The 26,928-nt window shown below is 31.8% G+C and overlaps 1 protein-coding gene across 1 annotated transcript in view; it reads left to right on the forward strand.

The window, feature by feature from the left end:
- Positions 1–10,562: 10,562 nt before the first annotated feature.
- The window catches only part of ppm1h (protein phosphatase, Mg2+/Mn2+ dependent, 1H), a 38,864-nt gene continuing 22,498 nt past the window's right edge, over positions 10,563–26,928 (forward strand). The window contains exons 1-6 of the mRNA XM_073832183.1: positions 10,563–10,933; positions 18,457–18,619; positions 20,857–21,219; positions 22,701–22,813; positions 26,097–26,181; positions 26,308–26,426. Of these exons, the coding sequence (XP_073688284.1) occupies positions 10,704–10,933; positions 18,457–18,619; positions 20,857–21,219; positions 22,701–22,813; positions 26,097–26,181; positions 26,308–26,426 (1,073 nt within the window). The 5' untranslated portion in view covers positions 10,563–10,703. The remainder of the gene's footprint in view (positions 10,934–18,456; positions 18,620–20,856; positions 21,220–22,700; positions 22,814–26,096; positions 26,182–26,307; positions 26,427–26,928) is intronic.

Below are 26,928 nucleotides of genomic sequence, written 5' to 3' on the forward strand. Positions count from 1 at the left end.
AAAACGCCTTGTAAATCACATTTTAAGTAAGCAACAAAATTTGTCATGAATTTTGTTATGCTCAAATAGCATTAAAAAGCTGGCTGGACCGGATCTTCTAACGGCAGCCATTTAAATCGCGGGATTTATATGAGCAAGATTTTAATTTATTCATCGCAATATGATCATCATTTGGTATCACAGGTACCGCAAAATGCTAACATCAAAAAAATGAATTGTACAGTAAACTGAGTCTGAGTCCCTGCTGAAAAAACCAGCATATGCTGGTTAGGTATGTTTTGGTGCTGGGATGCTGGTTTTAGCTGGTATATGCTGGTCCCTTGCTGGTCCTTTGCTGGTTTATGCTGGTCCCTTGCTGGTTTTTGCTGGTCCTTTGCTGGTTTATGCTGGTCCCTTGCTGGTTTTTGCTGGTTTATGCTGGTCCCTTGCTGGTTTTTGCTGGTTTATGCTGGTTCCTTGCTGGTTTTTGCTGGTTTATGCTGGTCCCTTGCTGGTTTTTGCTGGTTTATGCTGGTCCCTTGCTGGTTTTTGCTGGTTTATGCTGGTCCCTTGCTGGTTTTTGCTGGTCCTTTGCTGGTTTATGCTGGTTCCTTGCTGGTTTTTGCTGGTTTATGCTGGTCCCTTGCTGGTTTTTGCTGGTTTATGCTGGTCCCTTGCTGGTTTTTGCTGGTCCCTTGCTGGTTTTTGCTGGTCCTTTGCTGGTTTATGCTGGTTCCTTGCTGGTTTTTGCTGGTTTATGCTGGTCCCTTGCTGGTTTTTGCTGGTTTATGCTGGTCCCTTGCTGGTTTTTGCTGGTTTATGCTGGTCCCTTGCTGGTTTTTGCTGGTCCTTTGCTGGTTTATGCTGGTCCCTTGCTGGTTTTTGCTGGTTTATGCTGGTCCCTTGCTGGTTTTTGCTGGTTTATGCTGGTCCCTTGCTGGTTTTTGCTGGTCCTTTGCTGGTTTATGCTGGTCCTTGACCAGCAACATGACCAGCACAAACCAGCAAAGAACCAGCATTAACCAGCTAAGGACCAGCATAAACCAGCAAAGGACCAGCATAAACCAGCTAAAACCAGCATCCCAGCACCAAAACATACCTAACCAGCATATGCTGTTTTTTTCAGCAGGGGTAGCAAACTGTGTAGAGCATAAACTCCCAATCAGGTCAGCAGCAGAGCTTTAATCCCTGAGATTCATTTCTAACAGATTGTCGTGAATTGTTTCTTTTTACCAACAGTAATCCATCCAAAACAAGCAGAATGAATAATGCAGATTCCCCTCATGAACAGCCAGGCAGCAGTAAATACACACCGCTTCATCAGCGCCTCAGCTGGACAGCACACTTTCCACATCGGACATGACAGAGCGTGCCAGAAAGCAATAAAACTAACAAATGACCCAAACCGAATCCTAAACCTCACTCTTAGACCATCCATAAGATCAGTATTGAGAGGCAGCACATGTATTTGGCACTGCTGAGCTCATAAATCTACCCAACAGCCCCGCTGATGCTACAATACCTGAGGGTGTTTGCTGAAAGCAGAAACAGAAGCTGGATTAACCTACAATGATCCTGGACTGTTCAGGGCTAAGGGTTGATGAAACAAACTCTTCACATTCTCTGTAGTGAACGAGAGCCATGCGGGATGTTGAAGAGACCGTCTGCCATTTCTTGTTAGGAAACACTGACATCTACTGGTCATTATAGACATGACAGCGCTTTTACTTGCCCCAACAAAATTCTGGTATCCACATTATTCTTTAACAAAGAATCTTTTGGCCAAATGGGTGCCCTAAACAGAATTGCATTGTTGTATGTGTAACTAAATTGTATCATTTATAAATTACAATTGTAGCCTTGCAGAAGTATTCATACCCCTTCATTTTTTCACATTTTGTTTTGTTCCAGCATTTTTTTTTTAACTGCTTTAAATTAGTTTTCCCCACATCAATTTACACTCCATACACCATAATTATGACAAAGCAAAAAACAGATTTGCAAATTTCACAAATTTATTAAAAATAAAACACTGAAATAAGTACATTGCATAAGTATTCAGTACATAGTTGAAGCACCTTTAGAGCCTCAAGTCTTTTTGGGTATGATGTGACAAGCTTTTCACATCTGCATTTGGCAATTATCTGCCATTCTTTGCCTCACCTTTTCACCTCTCAAGCTCTGTCAGCTTGGATGGGGGCTGGCAGACATTATCTAGAGTCCTAGTTGTTCCAATCGTCTTCCATTATGGAGAATGCTTCTGTCAACCTTCAATGCAGCAGATTTTTTTCTGGACTCTTCCCTAGATCATTGCCTTAACGCAAGTCTGTCACTGAGCTCTACAGGCAGTTATCTTGACCTCAGGACTTGGTTTTTGCTCTGATATGCATTTTCAGCTGTTAGACCTTTTCTGAGAGGTGTGTGCCTTTCTAAATCACACTCATTCAAATGAATTTGCCACAGTTTAACTCCACTCCAAGTGTAGTAACATCTAGAAGCAATATGAATGCTCCTGAGCTAAATTTCGAGTGTCCCAGAAAAGGGTATGAATACTTATGCAACGGGATCTTTTCAGTTTTTTATTTTTAATAAATTTGCACAAATGTTAACCTGTTTTTTTGCTTTGCCATTTTGGAGTAGGGAGTGTAGATTGATGTGGGGAAAAAAGTAATTTAAAGCAGTTTAACATAATGCTGTATCAAAACAAAATGTGAAAAAATGAATACTTTTGCAAAGCACATATGGCTATGATTTAATTAATACAGTTTTTTTAATTTTTTCAAGCATTTAGAAATAACACAATTAAGCTTTTGGTTCATTTTGGCAAGGGTTGTGATGTCCACATGTTTTTATTGAGGCTGTAGCATTTCTATCGCAAGATTAAGTGGATATTTGAAATAAATGGTTGGTCAATATTAAACAAGGACTTGATCGTCCTGTACAGTAAGTGTGACAACAACGAGTAGGCTTATGTATGTAATAGTATGTAATGTACATAAATTGTTTATTTCGTATTAGCCTACATTATGTATTTTAACAGTGTTATTTAGTTGAAACCATATGATTATTATTAATTAACCATTATTAGTGATTATTGCCTCATTGTTTTTATATAGCCTAATGCATTTTAAAGTTCCACTGAAGTGCCTTGAAACACGCAGCGTTATGGCATCTTCACACAGCAAAGGCAGCACAGAAACCACAGACTGTTTAATGCAGTTCTGAAGCGACATAAATGCATTTACACAGGACATTAAAATTCTGGGAAACAATTGGAACTACAATTTTAAAATTTGTTTTACCAAAACAAATCCTACAAAATCTATAGGAAAAATAACAAAAATATATAAAACATGAGATAAATAAAAACAGGACACTACAAAATGTAACAATTTCCCGGGCGTGTATCGTGCGCTGGATGGTTTTTCACAATGTTAGCTTCTGTGGTATTGACAGTTATTACATTTTTTTTTTTTTTATGAATTGTTCCAGTTGTAAAAACACTCAAACCCTTGTCAAAAAATCCTATTGGAATTTCAGTTTAGCCTTTAGGATCTTACTGGATTCTTAGAATCCTTTTGGACATTCTGATTTATTTTTATGGATTTTCACTTTGTTCTGTAGGATTTTACTTGATTCTGAGAATCCTATTGGACACCGATTTATTTTAATGGAATTTTACTTTGTCCTGTAGGATCTTTTATTGATTCATAGAATCTTATTGGGCATTGCAATTTTTAAACGAAATTTCACTTTGTCCTGTAGGATCTTAATTTGATAATGTTGATTAATTTTACTTTTTTAGAGTAACACTGTTGTGTGCGCTTGTAACCCACAATAAATTGCAGCCTATATCAATACACACAAATATAAACACATAATATGTATTTTATATTTCATAATGTACGAATGAGTTCAAATGTATTACTTGTGGCTAAGAATTCACAGAAACACGAAAATCTACATACGGTATTGTCCTGACGTGGCCCCTTTAAGAAATCCGAACATAGGGCGCATGCAGCTGTAGCGCGCATCATTTGAAAATAACGGTCAAAAAAAGGAAAAACAGCGAGTGATTAACGGTGTTTAACTTGTTAAAATTTGATTTAAAGACGCTAAAAATGAAGAAATAGTAACACTTATCTGGTCTGCATCCTAAACCAACAATTTTGGGTGGCCTTGGTGAGTTGTTGAACTCGCGTGCATTTACACAGACTGTTTAATGCGGTTCTGAAGCGACATCGATGCATTTACACAGGACATTAAAATTTGGAACTACAATTTTAAAATTAGTTTTAACAAAACAAATCATACAAAATCTATAGACCTTTTTCCTAAGTAAACGATGAGCGCCACCATTACGAATTCTAACGTCAGATTGAATGCTTTTCTGTTCCGGTTTCCATAGGAACCCATTCAAATAGCGTCCATCTGTTTTTAATGTAGCTACCTTCCGCTGTTTCGTGTCATCTACACACTTATTAAAGTGAGGCACTGACAAATGACGCTCATTGCGACATTGCCAAGTGATGGCGCTATGTAGCCATGTGCTTTTTAAAAACATCATGTTTAATAACAGTGGTGAATATGACATTATTTTGGACATTATTTTCAACATTATTTTCAACCTGCTATAAAAAGTTTCCTCCCTCCAAAATCTCCAAACGATGGTCTATTATCAAGTGTTTTATTTTGTGAATATTTCACATTATATTTAATAACAGTGATGAATATAGAAAAGTTGATGTGAATACTTCATATCATGTTTAATAACAGTGGTGAATATAGAAACGTTTCTTCTTACCATATTTTTTTAAACCATATTTTCAGCCTGCTATAAAATGTGTCCTCCCTCCAAAATGTCCAAACGATGGTCTATTATCAATAACAACACAGTGATAGCTGCTGTAACTAAAAAGTAGCCAAGTACACACATTAACCTCAAATTGACATGGAATAATTAGTTAAACCCTGCCATATTCATTACATTGTTTTCTGATTGTACCATTTCTTTGTTTTAATGCTGCATTGCACATCTGAGCTTTTTGCAGTATTTTAATACTGCTGCAAACTATTTAGAATTGAATATTTTATATTGCCTTTTTAAATCATTTGTATTTTTAAGGTTTAGTATCTTATTGTGCTTGTTCAATAACAAAGATATTCTATTCAGTTAGCTCAGATATAGTTAATAGTTAAAATTAAATGATTGACTTTGTCAAAGATGAGAGCTTTAGTGAGGAAATGTTTTTTTTTTTTTTTTTACCATTGCTGCCCAGATCTCCTAATTTTCCAGCCTCTTTTCCAAATGTTGAAACTCCTCTTCAGTTTGTTCTGAGTGTGTTCACTTTTGCCTCTTCTTTTGCTTGAGTTTGTAAATGCATACAAATGATAAACTTTAACTCTATGTATTAAATTTTGCAATTAATCCTCTGATTACATGCTTGTCGAACCGTCAAGCCTAGTCACGGATCACTATTAAGTACGATCTGCTCCCTTCACTAAAATGTCACGGTTCCTAGGTTCCTACACATAACAAATAATATAAGCTCATTAAAAAAATTAGACCCCAGGTATCTGAGGTTACTGTCTATCAATTAAAAATGGCTTTGATTCGAAACGCACAAGATCGCAGTGACTTGATTGATGTTAAAGTACAAAAACACAATGTATTTATTTGACTGTGACTGTTTCAGCTCGGTGAGGGCGGGTCTAAAGGCGCTCATGTCAATCAACTGTCGTGGGAGTGGCCTACACTGACAAGAAGCTGAGAATGAGCTGATTTTAAAAAGGGGATGTTACTTTTAAAGATTAAAAAAAAATACAACTGGGTGGATTTGTATCATTGTAGGGTGGTTGTGTACACAAACTGCCAACACACATTAATGTTCAAACTACATGTAAAAGTGAGTTTTGCATCCGATGACCCCCTTTAATTTTCTGTATTGCTTTGGTTGTTCCAATGCATTACATGCTGATTTGTGATTCATTTTAGGCAGATAACAGCTCTAACAGATGCTATATATTTCTAGTGATTGTGCGCAAATCTCATAATCCTCGTTGGATTACTGAAACAGTTGTTGAGCGTAATGTTGTTTAAACAGCTCAGTATTGAATACACAAGATTAAAACAGATACAGTTGGAAAGATGAATCACTTTTTAAAGTCTGAATACTGGTAGCATGTTAGAACTATATAAAACATGCAAACAGCATTTGCAAATGGAGTGGCACGACTGTAATTGACCTTATGCAGGGAGCATTCTTTAGAAATTCAGCATAAAGATTAGCCAGCTCGTAAACTTCCGCTGAAGCCTGATTTTATATGTGCTATATAATAGTTGGACACTCTTGAGACTCATCTACTGCCTCGTTCTTCAAGGACATCTTAATCGTATTCTTGATAATCACTAACTTGCCTTCATAGTCATGAACACATTTTTAAAGCCTTTATTTTTTTCTAACTCTACAGCTGTGAAAATAAAATGTACTTCAAGGACTCACTTTTCATTCATAAAGACGACATGGGGAAATTATTTTGACGAAAACATCTCTTTTTAACCCTTATGCGGTCTTCGGGGGATTTCTGGACCCCGAATGGCGTTCGATAAAATTAAAAAAAAAAAAACCCTTTGTCCAAATGGTATGAGACTTTGTAAATCAGTCAACACTATCTTGATCTACAAATAAAAAAATGAATTGGAATGATAGCTTGATTTTATGTTAGTGTGAAAAAAAATACTCACGTTCGTGAATGCAATTATGAAATCACAATTTTTACAATAAAAAATACTTTTTGACAAAGTTAAGCATTTTTTGTACTGAAACAAAACCAGTTCTATTACATATTGAGTAGCAGTACACAACATGAACATAAGAATGCAACAACAACATCTTTTTTTTTATTTCACAAATTATAAGAGAGCAGTTTTTATGGTCTCCAAATGTAGTCCTGTGTGTTTCATGATATGTAGATATGAACTCAACTGAAAAAAACTTGTGAAAAGATATCTTTCAGGTGGTCAAATAGCAAAAAGCATATAGTGGAGCTCTGCAGCCACCTACTGGTAAAAGTATTTTTTTTTTCCATTTAAAACAGGTTTTTCCAAAAGATGGGCAAAAATCTTACACTAAACCATATCAAATTATCCATGTTATCCCCATGAATGAAAGATTAAAATGTGGGTATTTTATGAAGTGAATTTAACAAAAATAAAAGCTGTTTTTGCATATAAACCTATTAAAAATATATTTATTTAATAATTTATATATATTTTAAAAATAGCATAAAAATAGCGAAAACTGCACAAATGTGGAGTAAAAACATTAATAAACAGGGAAAACATTTTTATTATTTTTATAACATTTTTCGTTTTTTTTTAAACTATTATTTTGTTACAAAATTTAAGTTTTCTAGAGACCCCAAAGACCCTGAGTGTGATTCCAAAATCACAAAAATGACATGAAATTACCCCTATAACCAGAAGATGGCAGCAGAGGATCAATCATTGGCTGCAGCTGCCATTTCGACTCCCTAGTTTTTTCAAGACGTCTTGCTTTTCTATTTATTATAAAATTACTAGTATAATAAATGGTAGTACTTTTACCGCACTGAAGTACACAGTATAGCAAGTGCAGAAAGTCATTAAAATAAATAAGATCAGACACAACAGCCTAAAAGGGTGAATTATTTAAATACTTATATATATATAGTTCACTACAAATTCAATAAGTTAAATATCAATGGTATAAGAATTAAATAACACACTCAATCTATATGCTGTGTTTTTTTTTACATCAGCTTGTCAGATGTTTTTTCCGGTTTTTACTCACATATTTATTTATTTTTGGTCATTCTTGAAACGGTATACATGGAGGTTTGGTCCTCTTAGACAAACAAAACTCTATCACGGCACAGTACAGTTGACCGAAAATGACTTAGCTGGCTAATTGATGAACTTATTTTAATACAAAAAATTATTTACGTTTTATGTAATTTTTAATTGTACTGGTTATTCTTTATTTTAAGGTGTCCTTATTATATAACTAAAATATTTCTTTAAATTATGCTAGTAATGCGGTTTGTTTTGTTGACTGTTGTACTTAGAGTTGATTTTATAAACAAAATAAATTGTGGGTTATGCTTTATTTTATTATATTTCCTTATTATATAACACTTAAATGTTTATTTAAATTGTAGTCTATTTAGTATGTGGATTTTTTTTGGTGACTGAACTGATTTTTTCTGGTTTGGTTATACTTGATATATACTTGTTATATTTGTCCTTATTATATAACACTTAATATTTATATTAAGATTTATATTATTTATGTATATTAATATTTATTTTGTTTTGTTGATTGATGAATGGATTTCTGAAGATGAATTTATTTTAATAAAAAAATTATAATTTATTTATTTTAATTGTACTGGTTATTCTTTAATTTAAGGTGTCCTTATATAACACTGAAAGATTTATTTTAATAATACTCTTTTATGCATTTTTTTTTTTTTATTGTTCTACTAATATGAACAGATTTTATGGAGGAAAAAAAATATTGTGGGTTATGCTTTTGTAGGTGTCCTTAAAATATTTATTTAAATTATAGTCTATTTAGTGTGTGGTTTGTTTTGATGATGTTGATTGTTTAATTTGATTAAAAATATATAATTATATAATTATATATATATATATATATATATATATATATAATTATTTTTGTACTGGTTATGCAGTTGAACAGTTGAACTTCAGTTGAATTTTAAAATTTTATTTAATTTAAATTTAGTTTTCTACCTAAACTATTTCAGTTATAGTTTTTTTTTTCTTTTTTTTTTTTTAATGTTTCATCTAATGTTTGTTTTATTTAAGCTTTTAAAATTTTGAATGACCAAAAATGATTTTTAATATGCTTGCTTAATTGTTTTAGTCATTTAAGTTTTAATATATTAAAAATTTAATAATTTAATTTAGTTTATTTTAATTTTAGGTTTTCTACAGTTTTTTTTATCATTATTTATTTATTTTAATTTTATTATTCTATATAACCTGTTTCTGTTAGTTGCCAAGGCAATATTTATCATTTTTATTATTTTTAAATGTTTCATCTAATGTTTATTTTATTTAAGCTTTGAAAAATTTTAATTACTGTAATATATTTTTAATAGGCTTGTTTATTTGTTTTAGTCATATTAGTTTCAATTTAATTTAATTTGTTTTTTTACCTAAACTATTTCAGTAATGTTTATATTTTATTTCAGATTTTAATTAATTTGACAATTTAATTAAAATGACAAAAATTGATTTTTAATAGGCTAGTTTAATTGTTTTAGTCATTTAAGTTTTAATTTATTAAAAATGTAATTTAATAATTTAATTTTATTTATTTTAATTTTATTTTTCTATATAACCTGTTTCTGTTAGTTGCCAAGGCAATATTTATCATTTTTATTCTTTTTAAATGTTTCATCTAATGTTTATATTTTATTTAAGCTTTCAATAATTAAAATGACCAAAAATGATTTTTAATAGGCTTGTTTAATTGTTTTAGTCATTTAAGTTTTAATTTATTAAAAATTGTAATTTAATTCAATTAAATTTTAATTTAATTTTAGGTTTTCTACATAAACTATTTCTGTTAGCTGCAAATACAATATTTCTCATTTTTTATTTTTTTAAGTGCTTCATCTAATGTTTATTTTAAGCTTTTAATAATTTAAATTACCAAAAAATATTTTTAATAGGTTTAATTGTTTTAGTCATTTTTAGTTTTAATTTATGAAATAATAAAAATGATGATGATGATGATGATAATAATAATAATAATAATAATTTTATTTTATATTTCTACATAATCTTTCATTTTTAAAGTGTTTCATCTAGTGTTTATTTTTTTAATATAAACTATAAAATATAAAATTTTAATTACCAATAAAATATTTTTAATAGGCTTGTTTAATTAAGTCATTTTAGTTTTAATTTTTATAAAAAAAATGAATGTAATTTAATTTATCTAACCTATTTTCAGTAATGTTTATATTTTATTTCAGCTTTTAATCATTAAAATGACAAATTATTTTTTTATAGAGTAGTTTAATTGTTTTAGTCATTTTAGTTTAATTTTATTAACAAATAATTAATTATTTACATTTTACTGTTTCAGTTAGTTGTCAAGGCAATATTTCTCATTTAAAATTTTTTAAATGTTTCATCTATTGATTATATTTTAAGCTTTTAAATATTAAAATAATTATAGGCTTGTTTAATTGTTAAATAATTTAACTTTATTTAATTTAAGCTCAATTTAATTTAATTGTTTACTTAAACTATTACCTGAACAGCTTTTAATAATTAAAATGACCAAAAAATATTTTTAATAGACTAGTTAAGTTTTCATTGATTAAAATATTAATTTGTGTCACTGAGATTTTCCATGGTATGGCACAGTGAAAGTTGTGTTTTTACACACATAATAAGGAAGTGAAATAAATGTGAACAGAATGAGGTTCAAAGTCACCGAAGTGACCCAATGACCCGCGGCAGGACTATCACGTGATGACATTCCAGTTCCGCCGCGCTGAAGGTGCACTCCGGCTGCGTTACGTTTGAGCACCGGCGGTCAGTGCGCGTCCCCGCGCAACCCGTGACCACACGCACGCCAACCACCTTCATCACCATCATCATCATCATCATCATCATCATCACCACCCTCCTCCTTATCAACATGATGATGACACGCGTGCGGTCCGCGGTCTCCAACATCATCGGCGGCATCATGGCTTCGGGCTCCAGCGCGCAAGAGAACCATCCCGATCTGCCGCTCCGGTTCCCGTACAGCAGGCCGGATTTCCTCGGGCTATCACCGGACGAGGTGGAGTGCTCGGCGGATCACATCTCCAGACCCATCCTCATCCTCAAGGAGATGAAGCTGCCCTGGGCCACCGGATACGCGGAGTGAGTAGCGGCGCGCCCCTGAACGCGCGCAGATTTCAGCACGCAGATGCTGCTGTGGAATGTTTTCGTTCCTCATGATCATCGCATGAGGAACAGAAAATGAAAGATCCATGACACACATCCATGCTTTCATTTCCATGCAGGGTTAGCAGGGCGCATGCGCGCGTTTTGCGCATTATATCATAACCTAATTCATGTTAAGCTAGCTAGTTGGAGACCTACAGCAGGCTCTGCATTGGGAAATCACATTTCAGCTCTAGCTTTATGCGTTTGTCATATGTTTGGCTTCACAATTCTTGTCGTGTGTGTGTGTGTGTGTGTGTGTGTGTGTGTGTGCGTGTGTGTGTGTGTGTGTGTGTGTGTGTGTGTGTGTGTGTGTGTGTGTGTGTGTGTGTGTGATCTGTGATATTTGGATGCTGTTTTTAATCATTTCCAAACTCTTGTACTAGGATAGAGGATAATGAGCCTCTTTATTGTGATGTCTATTCATATTTTGTATTTGCTTTCATGTTTTTTCATTTACATTTTAATTTTAGTTGGCGTTTTAGTAATGTTGTCAGATGCCTTTGTCATTTGTTCATTAACTTTAATTTATTTTTATGTCAGTTTTAGTCATTTTAGTTTTAATTTGTTTAATATGTATTTTAATTCAAATTCAAATTAAATTTTAATTTTCTATTTAAACCATTTAAGTTTTCTGTGTTTCGTCTATTGTTTATATTTTATTTCAGCTTTTAATAATTAAAATTACCAAAAAATACTAGTTCAATTGTTTTAGTCATTTTAGATTTAATTTGTTAAAAATATATATTTTATTTTCAATTTAATTTTAGTTTTCTATCTAAACTATTTTAATTTTTTAGTGTTTCATCTGTTTGTTTTATTTTAGCTTGTAATAATTTAAACGACCAAAAAATATTTTAATATGCTAGTTTAACTGTTTGCCATTTAAGTTTTAATATAATTTTTTTAATAGGCTAGTTTAATTGTTTTAGTCATTTTAGTTTTAATTTGTTTAATATATTACTTAATATTAGTTTTCTACCTAAACTATTTCAGTTAGTTGCCAAAGCAATATTTTTCATTTTTAGTTCTTTTTAAGTTTTTCATCTAATGTTTATATTTTATTTCAGCTTTTAATAATTAAAATTACCCCAAAAAAATTGTAAAAAGCTTGCTTAATCTTTTTTAGTAATTTTAGTATTTTTATTAAAAATGTTAATTTTATTTTTATTTTCTACCTAATCTATTTCTCTTTTTAAGTTTCATCTAATGTTTATATTTCATTTCAGTTTTTAATAATTTAAGTGACCTAAAAATTCTGTTTAATTGTTTGTCATTTTTAATTTATTAAATCATTTAATTTTATTTAATTTTAGTTTTCTACCTAAACTATTTCAGTTAGTTGCCAAGGCAATATTTTTAATTTAATTTAATGTTTTATAATTTTAGTTTTTGTTTATTTAAAATTAATTTTAATTTAATTTAAATTTTTGGCCTAATTTATTTTTTATTTAAGTGTTTCATCTAATGTTTATTTTACTTCAGCGTTTAATAATTGAAATGACCAAAAAATAATTTTTAATAGATTAGTTTAATTAAGTCATTTTTAATTTATTAAATCATTTTAATTTTATTTAATTTTAGTTTTCTACCTAAACTATTTTAAGTGTTTCAACTAATGTTTATATTTTATTTCAGCTTTTAATAATTTAAATGACCAAAAACATTTTTATAGGCTAGTTTAATTGTTTTAGTCATTTTAGTTTTAATTTATTAAAAATAATTTTAATTTGATTTAATTTTTATCTTTCTACCTAAACTATTTCAGTTAGTTGCCAAGGCAATATTTTTAATTTTTAGTTAAGTGTTTCATCTAATGTTTATATTTCTTATCAGCTTATAATAATTAAAATTACCAAACATTATTTGTAATACTCTCGTTTAATCGTTTTAGTCATTTTAGTTCTTTATTTAAAAATTTTTATTTAATTTCCTACCTAATCTATTTCTTTTTGAAGTGTTTCATCTACTGTTTATTTTAGTTTTAATTTATTAAAAATTAATTTTAATTTAATTTAAAAAGAATTAATTTAATTTTAATTTCTGTCAGCTGTCAAGACAAGATTTCAATTTTTTTTAAATGTTTCATCTAATGTTTATATTTTATTTCAGCTTTTAAATAATTTAAATGACCAAAAATATTTTAATAGACTAGGCTAATTGTTTGTCAGTTTTAATTTAAAAAAATATATTTTATTTTAAAAATTGATTTTAGTGTTCTACCTAAAGTATTTAATTTTTTTTAGTGTTTCATCTAATGTTTATATTTTATTTCAGCTTTTAATAATTTAAATGACTGAAACATTATTTAATTGTTTGTCATTTTTAATTTATTAAAAAAAATCATTGATTTGATTTAATTTTAGTTTTCTACCTAAACTAATTCAGTTAGTTGCCAAGGCAATATTTCTCATTTTTAATTTAATCTAATGTTTATATTTTTTTATCAGCTTTTAATAATTAAAATGACCAAAACATATTTGTAATAGTTGTAACAATGTTTAATTGTTTTAGTCATTTTAGTTTTCATTTATTTCAAATTAATTTTAATTTAATTTTAATTTCCTACCTAATCTATTTTTTTTAATGTTTCAGCTAATGTTTATATTTTATTTCAGCGTTTAATTATTTAAATTACTGAAAAATATTTTGAATTATATATATATATATATATATTTGTTCTAGTTATTTTAATTTTAATTTATTAAAAATGTAATTTATTTTAATTTAATTTAATTTAATTTTAGGTTGTCTACGTAAACTATTTGCATTAGCTGCAAAGACAAGATTTTTTATTTTTTTTTCATCTAATGTTTAGATTTTATTTATGCTTTTAATAATTTAAATTACCAAAAAAATATTTCAATAATCTATATTATTTGTTTTAGTCATTTTAGTTTTAATTTATTAAAAAAATAATTTTAATATCATTCAATTTAATTTTAGGTTTTCTACATAAACTATTTCTGTTAGCTGGCAAGACAATATTTCTAATTTTTAGTTGTTGTTTTAAGTGTTTCATCTAATGTTTAGATTTTATTTTAGCTTTTAATAATTTAAATGACCAAAATATGTTTAACAGGCTACTTTGTTTTAGTCATTTAAGTTTTCATCTCCTTTTGAATATAAATCTGTCCAGTACAGTCTTAATATGCTCCAATCTCAAATATCAAATATAAGGTTCAGTTCACCTTTAATTCTCTAATATGAGGATGTTGAAGTGTAATTCGCTCACTTCCCTTCCCGGTGTTGGTGTAGAGAAGTGAGATTGACAGGGAAGCAGCTCTCGGATGTCTGCTCACATGATCATAAGAGCTCAGGACTGGATCATTGAGTGCTTGAGTGGTTCTTCATGTCCTCCAGCTCCTGCAGCTCAATGTGCTCCTGTTCACTGATCTGCTGTTTAATGTTCAACTGGAGCAGTGGAGTATTAGCCACAAACACAGACTCTGACCTCTGACATCTACTGTGGTCAGAGCTTATGCTGTCTATCGTTCCATCTATCGCTCTTGTTCTATCTATCGTACCATCCTTCTATCGTTCTATTTATCATTCTGTTGTTTTATCGTTCAATCATTCTATCTATCACTCTTGTTCTATCGTTTTATCCTTCTATCTATCGTTCTGTCGTTCTATCATTTTATCATTTTATCGTTCTATCATTCTATCGCTCTTGTTCTATCGTTCCATCCTTCTATCTTTCTATTTATCATTCTGTCGTTTTATCGTTCTATCTATAATTCTATCTATCACACTTTTTCTATCTATCGTTCCATCCTTCGATCGTTCTATTTATCATTCTATCGTTCTATTGTTTTATCGTTCTATCATTCTATTGTTCTATCTATTGTTCTATCATTCCATCGCTCTTGTTCTATTGTTTTATCGTTCTTTCTATCTATTGTTCTATCGTTCTGTCTATCATTATATCTATCACTCTCGTTCTATCTATCATTCTATCTATCGCTCTTGTTCTATGTATCGTTGTGTCCTTCTATCGTTCTATTTATCATTCTATCGTTCTATCTATCGTTCTATTGCTCTATTGTTCTATTTTTCGTTCTATCCTTCTATCGTTCTATTGTTTTATCGTTCTATCTATCGTTCTATTGTTCTATCTATTCTTTCATTCCATCGCTCTTGTTCTATTGTTTTATCGTTCTATCATTCTATTGTTCTATCTATTGTTCTATCATTCTATCGCTCTTGTTCTATCTATCGTTCCATCCTATTTATTCTATCATTTATCATTCTATCATTCTATCTATTGTTCTATCATTCCATCGCTCTTGTTCTATTGTTTTATCGTTCTTTCTATCTATTGTTCTATCGTTCTGTCTATCATTATATCTATCGCTCTCATTCTATCTATCATTCTATCTATCGCTCTTGTTCTATGTATCGTTGTGTCCTTCTATCGTTCTATTTATCATTCTATCGTTCTATTGTTTTATCGTTCTATCTATCGTTCTATTGTTTTATCGTTCTATCTATCGTTCTATTGTTCTATCTATTGTTCTATCATTCCATCGCTCTTGTTCTATCGTTCTTTCTATCTATTGTTCTATCGTTCTGTCTATCATTACATCTATCACTCTCGTTCTATCTATCATTCTATCTATCGCTCTTGTTCTATCGTTCCATCCTTCTATCTTTCTATTTATCATTCTGTCGTTTTATCGTTCTATCTATAATTCTATCTATCACACTTTTTCTATCTATCGTTCCATCCTTCGATCGTTCTATTTATCATTCTATCGTTCTATTGTTTTATCGTTCTATCATTCTATCATTCTATCTATTGTTCTATCATTCCATCGCTCTTGTTCTATTGTTTTATCGTTCTTTCTATCTATTGTTCTATCGTTCTGTCTATCATTATATCTATCGCTCTCATTCTATCTATCATTCTATCTATCGCTCTTGTTCTATGTATCGTTGTGTCCTTCTATCGTTCTATTTATTGTTCTATTGTTTTATCGTTCTATCTATCGTTCTATTGTTTTATCGTTCTATCTATCGTTCTATTGTTCTATCATTCCATCGCTCTTGTTCTATTGTTTTATCGTTCTTTCTATCTATTGTTCTATCGTTCTGTCTATCATTATATCTATCACTCTCGTTCTATCTATCATTCTATCTATCGCTCTTGTTCTATGTATCGTTGTGTCCTTCTATCGTTCTATTTATCATTCTATCGTTCTATCTATCGTTCTATTGCTCTATTGTTCTATTTTTCCTTCTATCCTTCTATCGTTCTATTGTTTTATCATTCTATCTATTGTTCTATCGTTCTATCTATCGCTCTCATTCTATCTATCGTTCTATCGTTTTATCATTCTATCTATCGCTCTTGTTCTATCGTTGTATCCTATCGTTCTATTTATCATTTTATCGTTATATTGTTTTATCGTTCTATCATTCTATCTATTGTTCTGTTGTTCAATCGTTCTATCTATCATTCTATCAATCGCTCTTGTTCTATCTATCGTTCTATCCTTCTATTGTTCTATTTATCGTTTTATCGTTCTATCATTCTATCTATCGCTCGTGTTCTATGTATCGTTCTATTTATCATTATATCGTTCTATCTATCGTTTTATCATTCTATCTATTGGGCTATCATTCTATCTATCGCTTTCGTTCTATCTATCCTTCTATCCTTCTGTTATTCTATTTATCCTATCGTTTGTTCTATCATTCTATCTATTCTATTGTTCTATCATTTTATCTATCGTTCTCATTCTATCGTTCTATCGTTTTATTGTTCTATTTTTCATTCTATCGTTCTATCCTATTGTTCTGTTATTCTATCTATTGTTCTATCATTCTATCTATCCCTCTCGTTCTATCTATCGTTCTACTTATCCTATCCTTCTATTGTTCATTCTATCATTCCATCTATTGTTCTATCTATCATTCTATCTATCACTCTTTTGTTCTATCGTTCTATCTATCGTTCTATTGATTGTTCTGCTTTTAGTTCTGTCTATCGTTCTGTCTTTCATTCTATCTATCTATCGTACTATCTATGGTTTTATCGATTGTTCTACTTTTCGTTCTGTCATCATTCTGTCTTTCTATCTATCGTTCTATCTATCTGTCGTTCTATCTATCATTCTATGTCATTCTGTAATTTTATCTACCTATAATTCTATTGTTCTATCATTCTATCTATTGTTCTATTTGTCATTCTGTAATTCTATCCATCTATCCTCCATCTATCTATCCATCATTCTATCCATCATTTTATCGTTCTATCTATCGTTTTATTGTTCTATCGCTCTATTGTTCTATTTTTCGTTTTATCTATCGTTCTGTGGTTCTATCCTTCTATCGTTTTATCATTCTATCTATTGTTCTATCGTTCTGTCTATCATTCTATTCTACTCTATTTATTGTTCTATCTTTCGTTCTATCTATTGTTCTATTTTTCATTGTATCTATCATTCTATCCTATCGTTCTATTTATCGTTCTATCGTTTTATTGTTCTATCTATTGTTCTATTGATTGTTCTACTTTTAGTTCTGTCTATCGTTCTGTCTTTCATTCTATCTATCGTTCTATCGATTGTTCTACTTTTCGTTCTGTCTTTCGTTCTATCTATCTGTCTGTCTGTCTGTCATTTTATCTGCCTATAATTCTATTGTTCTATCATTCTATCTATTGTTCTATTTGTCATTCTGTAATTCTATCCATCTATCCTCTATCATCTATCTATCCATTGTTCTATCTATCTGTATTCTATCTATTGTTCTATTTGTCATTCTGTAATTTTATTGAAAATGTATCTATTTTCTGTCATTCTATCTATCTGTCTATTGTTCTACTGTTCTATCATTTTATCTATTTATTGTTCTATCTTTCGTTCTGTTGTTCTGTCTGTCGTTCTGTCAATCTGTCTGTGGTGTGCTGAACATTTACCTGCAGTCTTGACAAAAAAGAGAGAAATAAGTTGATGTGTTTTAACCCTGAACCTGCCCCTGAAATCTGGTTGTGAGAAATGTTGTTCTTTGAATCCATTTTCTACATAAAAAGCAGCGTTTCCAGCAGCACAAGCAAGACATCACAAATGTCCCGTCAGTATGACATGAGTCTCCTCTCAGGACAAAGCCGTGGACCATATGAACCCCATTAGATCCTCATTAGCAAACGAGGATGCAGGAATGGGTTTCCGTGGAAACCCTTTTGCGGCGAGGGCAATTATCAGATGCTCGTGAACGAGCGTCATGCTGTCTGGTGCTCTTTAGACTCACGCTGTGACTCATCTGAGGAGATGATGGCAGTCGTGCATCATCCAGAAGCGTTTAGAAGTTTGAAGAAGACCAAGAGGTTGTAGGTTTAAGTTGGTTTAAACTATTCCATCACAGCCGTTTAGTCTCTTTGGGTTAAAGTTGACTTCCTGTAGAGACTGTTTATGAGGAAACTGCAGCTGTGCTGATCTTCTGTGTTTCTACAGGGTGATCAATGCAGGTAAAAGCGCCCTAAATGAGGACCAGGCGTGCTGTGAGGTGGTAGAGCTCAGGAAAAGACCCGCAGACCCGTCCAGTCCCAGCTACACGCCCACCAGGAGACGCTCCTCGCTGCCCAGCACAGACATTTTGGAGACCATCGAGAGCACAGTGACTCTTTTAAATGCGTTTACAGAATTGTCCACTATGACTAAGTCAAGAAATATGTGACCCTGGACCACAAAGCCAGTCTTAATTTGCATGGGTTTGTTTGCAGCAATAGCCAAAAATACATTGTATGGGTCAAAATTATCTTTTTTTTTTTCATCTTTTATGCCTAAAATCATGTCTCTTGAATACATTTTATACAGTAAATATATCAAAATTTGATTAGTAATATGCATTGCGAAGAACTTCATTTGGACAACTTTAAAGGCAATTTTTCTCAATATTTAGATTTTTTTTTGCACCCTCAGATTCCAGATTTTTAAATAGTTATAGCAAATAATACATCAATGGAAAGCCATGTATATCCATTTATAGATGTATAAATTGTAGATGTATAAATAAATGATGGCTGGTTTTGTGGTCCAGGGTCACATATGAAAAGAATGGATCATTTTAGAGTGAATGGGGTGATTTAAAAAAAAATTTAAATAATAATTAAAAAGCTGAAATAAAACATATTACGCAGACTTTTTAAGCATAAACCCTTGACCAATTCGGGGAAAATATGAAAAATTACAAGAACCAATCTCTAGAACTTAAACCTCTTTCAGTAAACATAAAGTGAACATATATTTTTAATCTCTTTTCACTTTAGTTTTCATAGGCCACATTCCCACCCACTGTTTTGATTTCAGTTCAATATGACTATAAAATATAAAAAATACAGGAAATAGTTGTGAAATATTAATGCAATTTAATGCAACATTCTATATTTTATTACATTTTAAAATAAAAAATTTTCCTGTTACAACATAATGATCACAATGATTACAACATGATAAATTACAATATGTATTTATTTATTTATTTATTTTTGGGAATTGGTAACTTTTTTTCAGGATTTAAGAAATTAAAAATTAAAAAGAGCAGTATTTGTTCAAAATAGAAATCTTTTGTAACATTATACTATTCACAATGTTTAATCTCATGTCTTGTGTAGAACTACAATCACTTTTTAGGATTTGATTTACAGTGCCTTGATTGTAAAATCGATCGCCTTTATCATTCATACTAGTTCGATTCACAAGGAAAACATGAACTAGCTACAAACTGATAAGCAACCTGGAATGCAGAGTAAATCACTTTGGATAAAAGCATCTGCCAAATGTTACGTATAAATGTAAATCTGATGTTTTTATTTTACAGTCTCGCTTTTTCAATTCCAAGCTGCTTCGGTTTTGTTCACACAGTGCATAAATCTAATTTGGTCTGCCTATAGTCTTTATAGTCTGCACAAAAGAAAAATCGCTCAAAATGTTTGTAGTACCAGCAAAAAAAAAAAAAGCATGATATGCCATTTGCAAAGATGTAGTATAACCTTTTCTGAGTGCTAACCTTTCCTGAGGCAGGATTTGATTTTAAAAGCATCAAGAAATGTCAACAGAAAGAAAACTTTTCATTACAGTGAAAGGTTTTGTATTTTTTTTTTTTGTATTGCACAATTATGATGAAATCATACAAAAACAGGAACACTTTCAGAACACTTCTAAAAAGAGAACTTATGCAAATAACATACTTTAAAACAATAGTGCTTAGTAAAATTAGCATGCAATAAAGCATTAATTTTACTGAGTGAAAATGTATTCTAGTTTAAGTGTATATGTGACCCTGGACCACAAAACCAGTCTTAAGTCGCTGGGGTATATTTGTAGCAATAGCCAAAAATACATTGCATGGGTCAAAATTTTTGATTTTTCTTTTATGCCAAAAATCTTTAAGAAATTAAGTAAAGTTCATGTTCCATGAAGATTTTTTGTCAAATTCCTACTGTAAACATATCAAAATGCAATTTTTGATTTGTAATATGCATTGTTAAGAACCTAATTTGTACAACTTTAAAGGTGATTTTCTCAGTCTTTTTGATTTTTTTGCATCCTCAGATTTCTGATTTCACATAGATGTATCTCAGTCAAATATTGTCCTATCCTAACAAACCATACATCAATAGAAAGCTTATTTATTGAGCTTTCATATGATGTATAAATCTCAGTTTTGTCAAATTTAACCTTATGACTGGTTTTGTGGTCCAGGGTCACATATTATATTTAGAATGTTTTTATGTGTAATTTTTTTAATGCACATTAAGTGCACTTGTTTTTCACAAGGGAATTTAATTTAGCTGTGTTTCAAAACATATTTTTCTCTGCCACACTAATACTTCTGTGAATCTGTTCGTGTAGGAGGTGAAGGAACTGCACTTCCACTACTGGGCTCTGTTTGACGGTCACGGCGGTTCCGGAGCCGCGGTTTTCGCAGCCAAGTTCCTCCACCTCCACATCGAGGAACAGCTCCAGGAGGTGCTGGAGATCCTGCAGAACCCAGCCCTTCAGCCACCCACCTGTCTGGGCGAGGAGAACCCAGTCCACCACCTGCACCCGTCCGCTGGCTGCTCCCAGCGAGGCCTGTCCCGGGCGGCTTCGCTCAGAGGGGCCGCAGGGGCCCCGGGGTCCCCCAATACAATGGCTCCGCGCTTCTTCATGGAGAAGAAGATCAAACAGGAGAGTCTGGTGGTGGGAGCCATAGAGAACGCCTTTAAGGAGATGGTTAGTCTTTAGATCAGTTGCTGTAGTGAACTCACATCCCCACTAGATGGCGACTAGATGCTTTGATATTATAAACGATTGCTTTTTAAGGGGAGACACTGCAGGCAAAAACACTGTTTTCATGCACTTGGTTTTTCATAAAGTGTTTTTTTCAGACTAGTAGAAAGAAAACATCCAAGAAACACTGTTAAGTGTTTCTTTTATAGCACTTTATCTATTAGTGTTAATAGATTTCAATTACTAAGGCAGTTTTCTCAAAATGAGTTTTTTTCTCCTACACGAAGCGATAAACCTCCAATTCAGTAGCACTTATACACACACCAAACTTTACATTTGTATTCCTGTCTATATCCTGGAGGTTTTTACAGAGGGATTTGTCCATATGTAGCCTAATGAGCTTGATTTATATACATTTTATTCCACAAAAAATGGTAAAAAATCATTTTCTGCCTGTTCTAAGTATTTTCTTAATTATGGAGTGACAAAATGAGATACCCAAAATTCTTTCTGTGAAAACTTTTGACTCTAATATGTGACCCTGGACCACAAAACCAGTCTTAAGTCGCTGGGGTATATTTGTAGCAATAGCCAAAAATACATTGTATGGGTCAAAATTATTGTCAATTAATGTCAAAAATCATTAGGAAATTAAGTAAAGATCATGTTCCATGAAGATTTTTTGTAAAATTCCTACTGTAAATATATCAAAATGTAATTTTTGATTAGTAATATGCATTGCTAAGAACTTAACTTGGACAACTTTAAAGGTGATTTTCTCAGTATTTTGATTTTTTGCACCCTTAGATTTCAGATTTTCAAATAGATGTATCTCGGCCAAATATTGTCCTATCCCAACAAACCATACATCAATAGAAAGCTTATTTATTGAGCTTTCATATGATGTATATATCTCAGTTTTGTAAAATTTAACCTTATGACTGGTTTTGTGGTCCAGGGTCACATATGTCAAAAAAATAAATAAAAACAAGAATTTTGAAACTGACTTCATTCAGTCTTTAGATTTTTGTACTAGAAATGTATGCAAATTGCCACACATTTCATTAAGTAATGCCTCATTTGCATATGAAAACCTAACATATTAAACATTTTAGAAATACAAAAAATGTTAGCGGTTATCAATGTATTTAATCAACTGTTTAGGTAAGATGATAACTATTAGTTAATTTTTTTACCCCATTCTCCTGCAGTGTCTCACCTTAAGTTTAAAATTCAGCTTTGCGTCACTGGAGTAAATTACATTTTAGTATATATCCAGATAGAACGGAGTTATTTTAAATTGTAATAATATCTCACAATTTTACAGATTTTACTGCATTTTTAATCAAAGAATTGTTTGGTGAGCATAAAAGTGTTCTTAAAGCAGTGGTTTTATATGTGTGTTAACTTGAATGCAGTTGAATACAGTCTCATGTGGGTTTACTGACCTTGATTGTGTTCTTCATGTGTTTGTGTGAACTCAGGACACTCATATCGCTCGAGAGAGGTCGGTTTACTCTATATCTGGAGGTTGTACGGCTCTGGTGGTGATGTATTTGCTGGGAAAATTGTACGTGGCCAATGCCGGTGACAGCAGGTGAGACTACATCGTCATTATTGTTAAACGTACTTCATTTATTCTCATTTAAAAGAGCTTTTGAAAAGTTTTAATTTGCCCTTCCACAAATTAAAGCCTAAAAAGTTCTTAAATCAAAGCAAAAAGTCTTGAAATAATAATAGCATGGCATTAAAAATAAATCAAAAGTTTACATAAACTTGATGCTTAATACTGTGTTGTTACCTGAATGATCCACAGCTGTGTTTTTTTTTTTTGTTTAGTGATAGTTGAACAGTTAAACTGACTGCTGTTCTTCAGAAAAGTCCTTCAGGTCCCACAAATTCTTTGGTTTTCCAGCATTTTTGTGTGTTTGAACCCTTTCCAATGATGACTGTATGAGTTTGAGATCCATCTTTTAACACTGAGGACAACTGAGGGACTCAAATGCAACTATTACAGAAGGTTCAAACTTATCACTGATGCTCCAGAAGGAAAAACCATGCATTAAGTGGATTAAGGGGGTGAAAACCTTTGAAATTTAAAGATCAGGGTAAATTTACCTTATTTTGTCTTCTGGGAAACATGTAAATATCTTATGTAGCTTCTGAAGGGCAGTAATAAATGAAAAAAAAAAAACATGATATTTAGGCAAAATAAGAAAATGTAGCCTACACATCTTCATTCTGTTCAAAAGTTTTCACCCCCGGCTCTTAATGCATCGTTTTCCCTTTTGAATCCTCAGTGAGCTTTTGAACCTTCTGTAATAGTTGCATATGAGTCCCTCAGTTGTCCTCAGTGTGAAAAGATGGATCTCAAAATCACACAGTCATTATTGGAAAGGGTTCAAATGCACAAAAATGCTGGAAAACCAAAAAAACTGGGACCTGAAGGATTTTCCTGAAGAACAGCAGGCAGTTTAAGTGTTCAGAACAAGGGACTCATGAAAAACTATCACTAAACTAAAAAAAAAAATCATTGAGGTAACAACACAGTATTAAGAATCAAGGGGATGTAAACTTTTGAACGGGGTCTTTTTTTATTTTTATAAATTCAACTATTATTTTCTCTTGTGGACTATATGCAAATGTCTTTTATGTGAGATATCTATTCAGGTCAGTACTAAATTAAAAAAAATTGTATGCATTTTGTATGATCCTTCCTCAGTAGTTTGTTTTCCTTACAAATATCTAAACATCCTTAAATTAAAATAGATTTACAGATGCAAATTGAACATTAAGTCTCACTTTCGGAGAATTTGAACAGTATTAAGTGAGTTTATGCTTGAAACTGTCACTTGGGTATGAAAACTTGATTTCTCTTTCAATTAAGTTGTTTTTTCTGATCTCACTGGAATTCCTGTTCCTGTAAATTTCAATCACAACTTTTTGAAAACAAGACTTATCTTTAGTAAACTTAAGTTAATGTATCTTGATTTTAAAATTCTTTAGACATTTGTACTCTTTTTATTTTTTTATTTTTTATTTTTTTTTCATTTTTTCACTATATTCTAGTGTTTGCAAGCAGAGATATTCAATTCTTAAGACTATTTTTTTAAATAAAATTAGTGAACGTTGGAAATTGTGTTGTCAAATGTGTTTTGAAGCATTACTAATGAAATAAATTTACATATTAAAATTCTTCAAAAGTCTTCAAAAGTTGAAGGTCTTCATAAAATCTGTAGAATCTCTGTAGAGTAATGACATATATTACTAATAATTTCAATAATACATACGCTACCATTCAACGGTTGAGGTTAGTAATGTTTTTTTAAAGAAACTAATACTATTAATATGCAAATATGGTTTTAACTGTTCAAAAGTGAGAGTACATGCATTTTTAATGCTACAAAAGATTTCTGTTTTAAATAAATGCTGTTATTTTGAGCTTTCTATTCATCAAAGAATCTTAAAAAAAATAAAATGTGTCATGATTTTTGCCAAATTATGAAGCAGCACAACTGTTTTCAACATTGATGATAAGAAATGTTTCTTGAGCAGCAAATCAGCATATTAGAGTGATTTTTGAAGGATCATGTGACACTGAAGACTCACTGGAGTAATGATGCTGAAAATTCAACTTTGATCACAGGAGTAAATTACAACTTTGCTCACACATCAAACCTGGCGAAAATTTACGTCTGGGTTTCAGAAGTGGGTGTGGCAAAATGGCTCGACAGCGCCACCTTTAGACATTCAGCGGTGTGCGCTTTCAGCTGTGATTCACGTACATGCACGGAAATCGGTACACACATGTAACACAAAAAAGCCTCTTGGAGCAAAATCCAGAACCCAACAGGAAGTCGGTTAATATTAATATTCTCAACAAAATTTGTGTCACTTTTGCCATTTTCAGGCGTTGTACTTGAACGAACTCCGCTTACACATTTATTCGGATCAACGTCAAATTTGCTGAGTCTAGTCTAAAGCCCTTTGTGACGTTAAATTGTGAAGATCTAGAGTTTTCATCAGAGGGCGTGTCCATGGCGGCCTTGCAAATTTCGATGTTTCGCCATGAAAAAGGAAGTTGCTATAACTCAGGCATACAATGTCCGATCTGTCCCCAACGTCCAAACTCTGCAACAAACTTCTCCAAGAGATTTAATCAGATCAACACCAAAATCGGTCAGTCTAATAAAAAGGCTTTAGTGATGTTAAATTGCGAAGATCTTGAGTTTTCGTTGAAGGGCGTGTCTGTGGCAGCCTGACAAATTTCGAGGTCTCGCCATGGATATAAAACTTGTTATAACTCAGCCATAAAATGAAAATTAACATGTTCGATAAGAGTCCTGGCCTGAACCAATCTGAAGGCCAATATTCTATAATCACAGCGCCACCTGTTGGCATCAGGAAATGACTTGTACCAAACTCCTCCTAGAAATTTAATGATATCAACATTATATTTGGTCTGTCTGATCTAGAGGCCTTAGATGTTTAATTGTGAATATCTTCAGTTTTCATCAAAGGGCGTGTCCTTGGTGGCCTGACAAAGTTTGATGTTTTGCAATGGACATACAAACTTCATATGTTTGATGAAAGTGCTGGCCTGAACACATCTACATGTCAATAATCAGTTATAGGCATAGCGCCACTAGCTGGCAGCAGGAAATTTGGCACATTTAAGTGACTTTGACATATTTCTCCTATTTTTACTGTATTAAAAGCATACTGCCCACCATTGGCTGTGTTCCTAAAGCCACTGGTTGGCGGTGAGACCGGATGCGAGGGCCCGTTCATCGCTGCTTGCAGCTTTAATTTCAATATATTCTGTTGAATTCTTGAGGATTCTCTAAGCTCTTCTCCTGCACTTTTTTTGTGTGTTTCAGGGCTCTGATTGTCCATGGAGGAGAGATCATTCCAATGTCTAACTCCTTCACTCCTGAATCCGAGCGCCAGAGACTTCAGTTCCTGGTGAGAAATCTGTATTCAGTTCTGTTATGTTCAGCAGCTGGCCTAGTTTGATTGCATTCTTTAAAGGTCAAAATCCCTGATTATGGAGCATGTTTGTGGATTTATACTGATTTTTCTATCTCTCAGGCTCACCTCCAGCCGTCGCTGCTTGGAAATGACTTCACGAACTTGGAGTTTCCCAGAAGGGTCACAAAGAAAGAGGTGGGGAAGAGAATGCTGTACCGAGACTTCACCATGAACGGATGGTGAGTTCAGACGTTTGACTATCAGCATCAGTTAATGTTATTCTGTTCACGAACCGGACACTTAGGAAGAAACTTCTTGACTGACTTGTAAAAGTGAGCTATCATAGTTCGTTTTATTTTTATTTACTTTTATTATGATACCACAATAATAGACGAGAAATAATGATTAATCAAATAAAATTCAATAATTAAAATATATAAATACTATATTAATATAATAAAAATAAAATAAAATATTACCTTCAATTACAGGTTAATAAATATTAATTAGTATTTTAATCTAGCAATTATTAATTACCTAAAAATATTTAATATCCTTAATTAATAAAATAAAATATGTGACCCTGGACCACAAAACCAGTCTTAAGTCGCTGGGGTATATTTGTAGCAATAGCCAAAAATACATTGCATGGGTCAAAATTTATTTTTCTTTTATGCCAAAAATCATTAAGAAATTAAGTAAAGTTCATGTTCCATGAAGATTTTTTGTAAAATTCCTACT

The sequence above is a fragment of the Garra rufa genome, chromosome 25 (assembly GCF_049309525.1).
Source record: "Garra rufa chromosome 25, GarRuf1.0, whole genome shotgun sequence".
In the NCBI taxonomy this organism is placed as follows: Eukaryota; Metazoa; Chordata; class Actinopteri; order Cypriniformes; family Cyprinidae; genus Garra; species Garra rufa.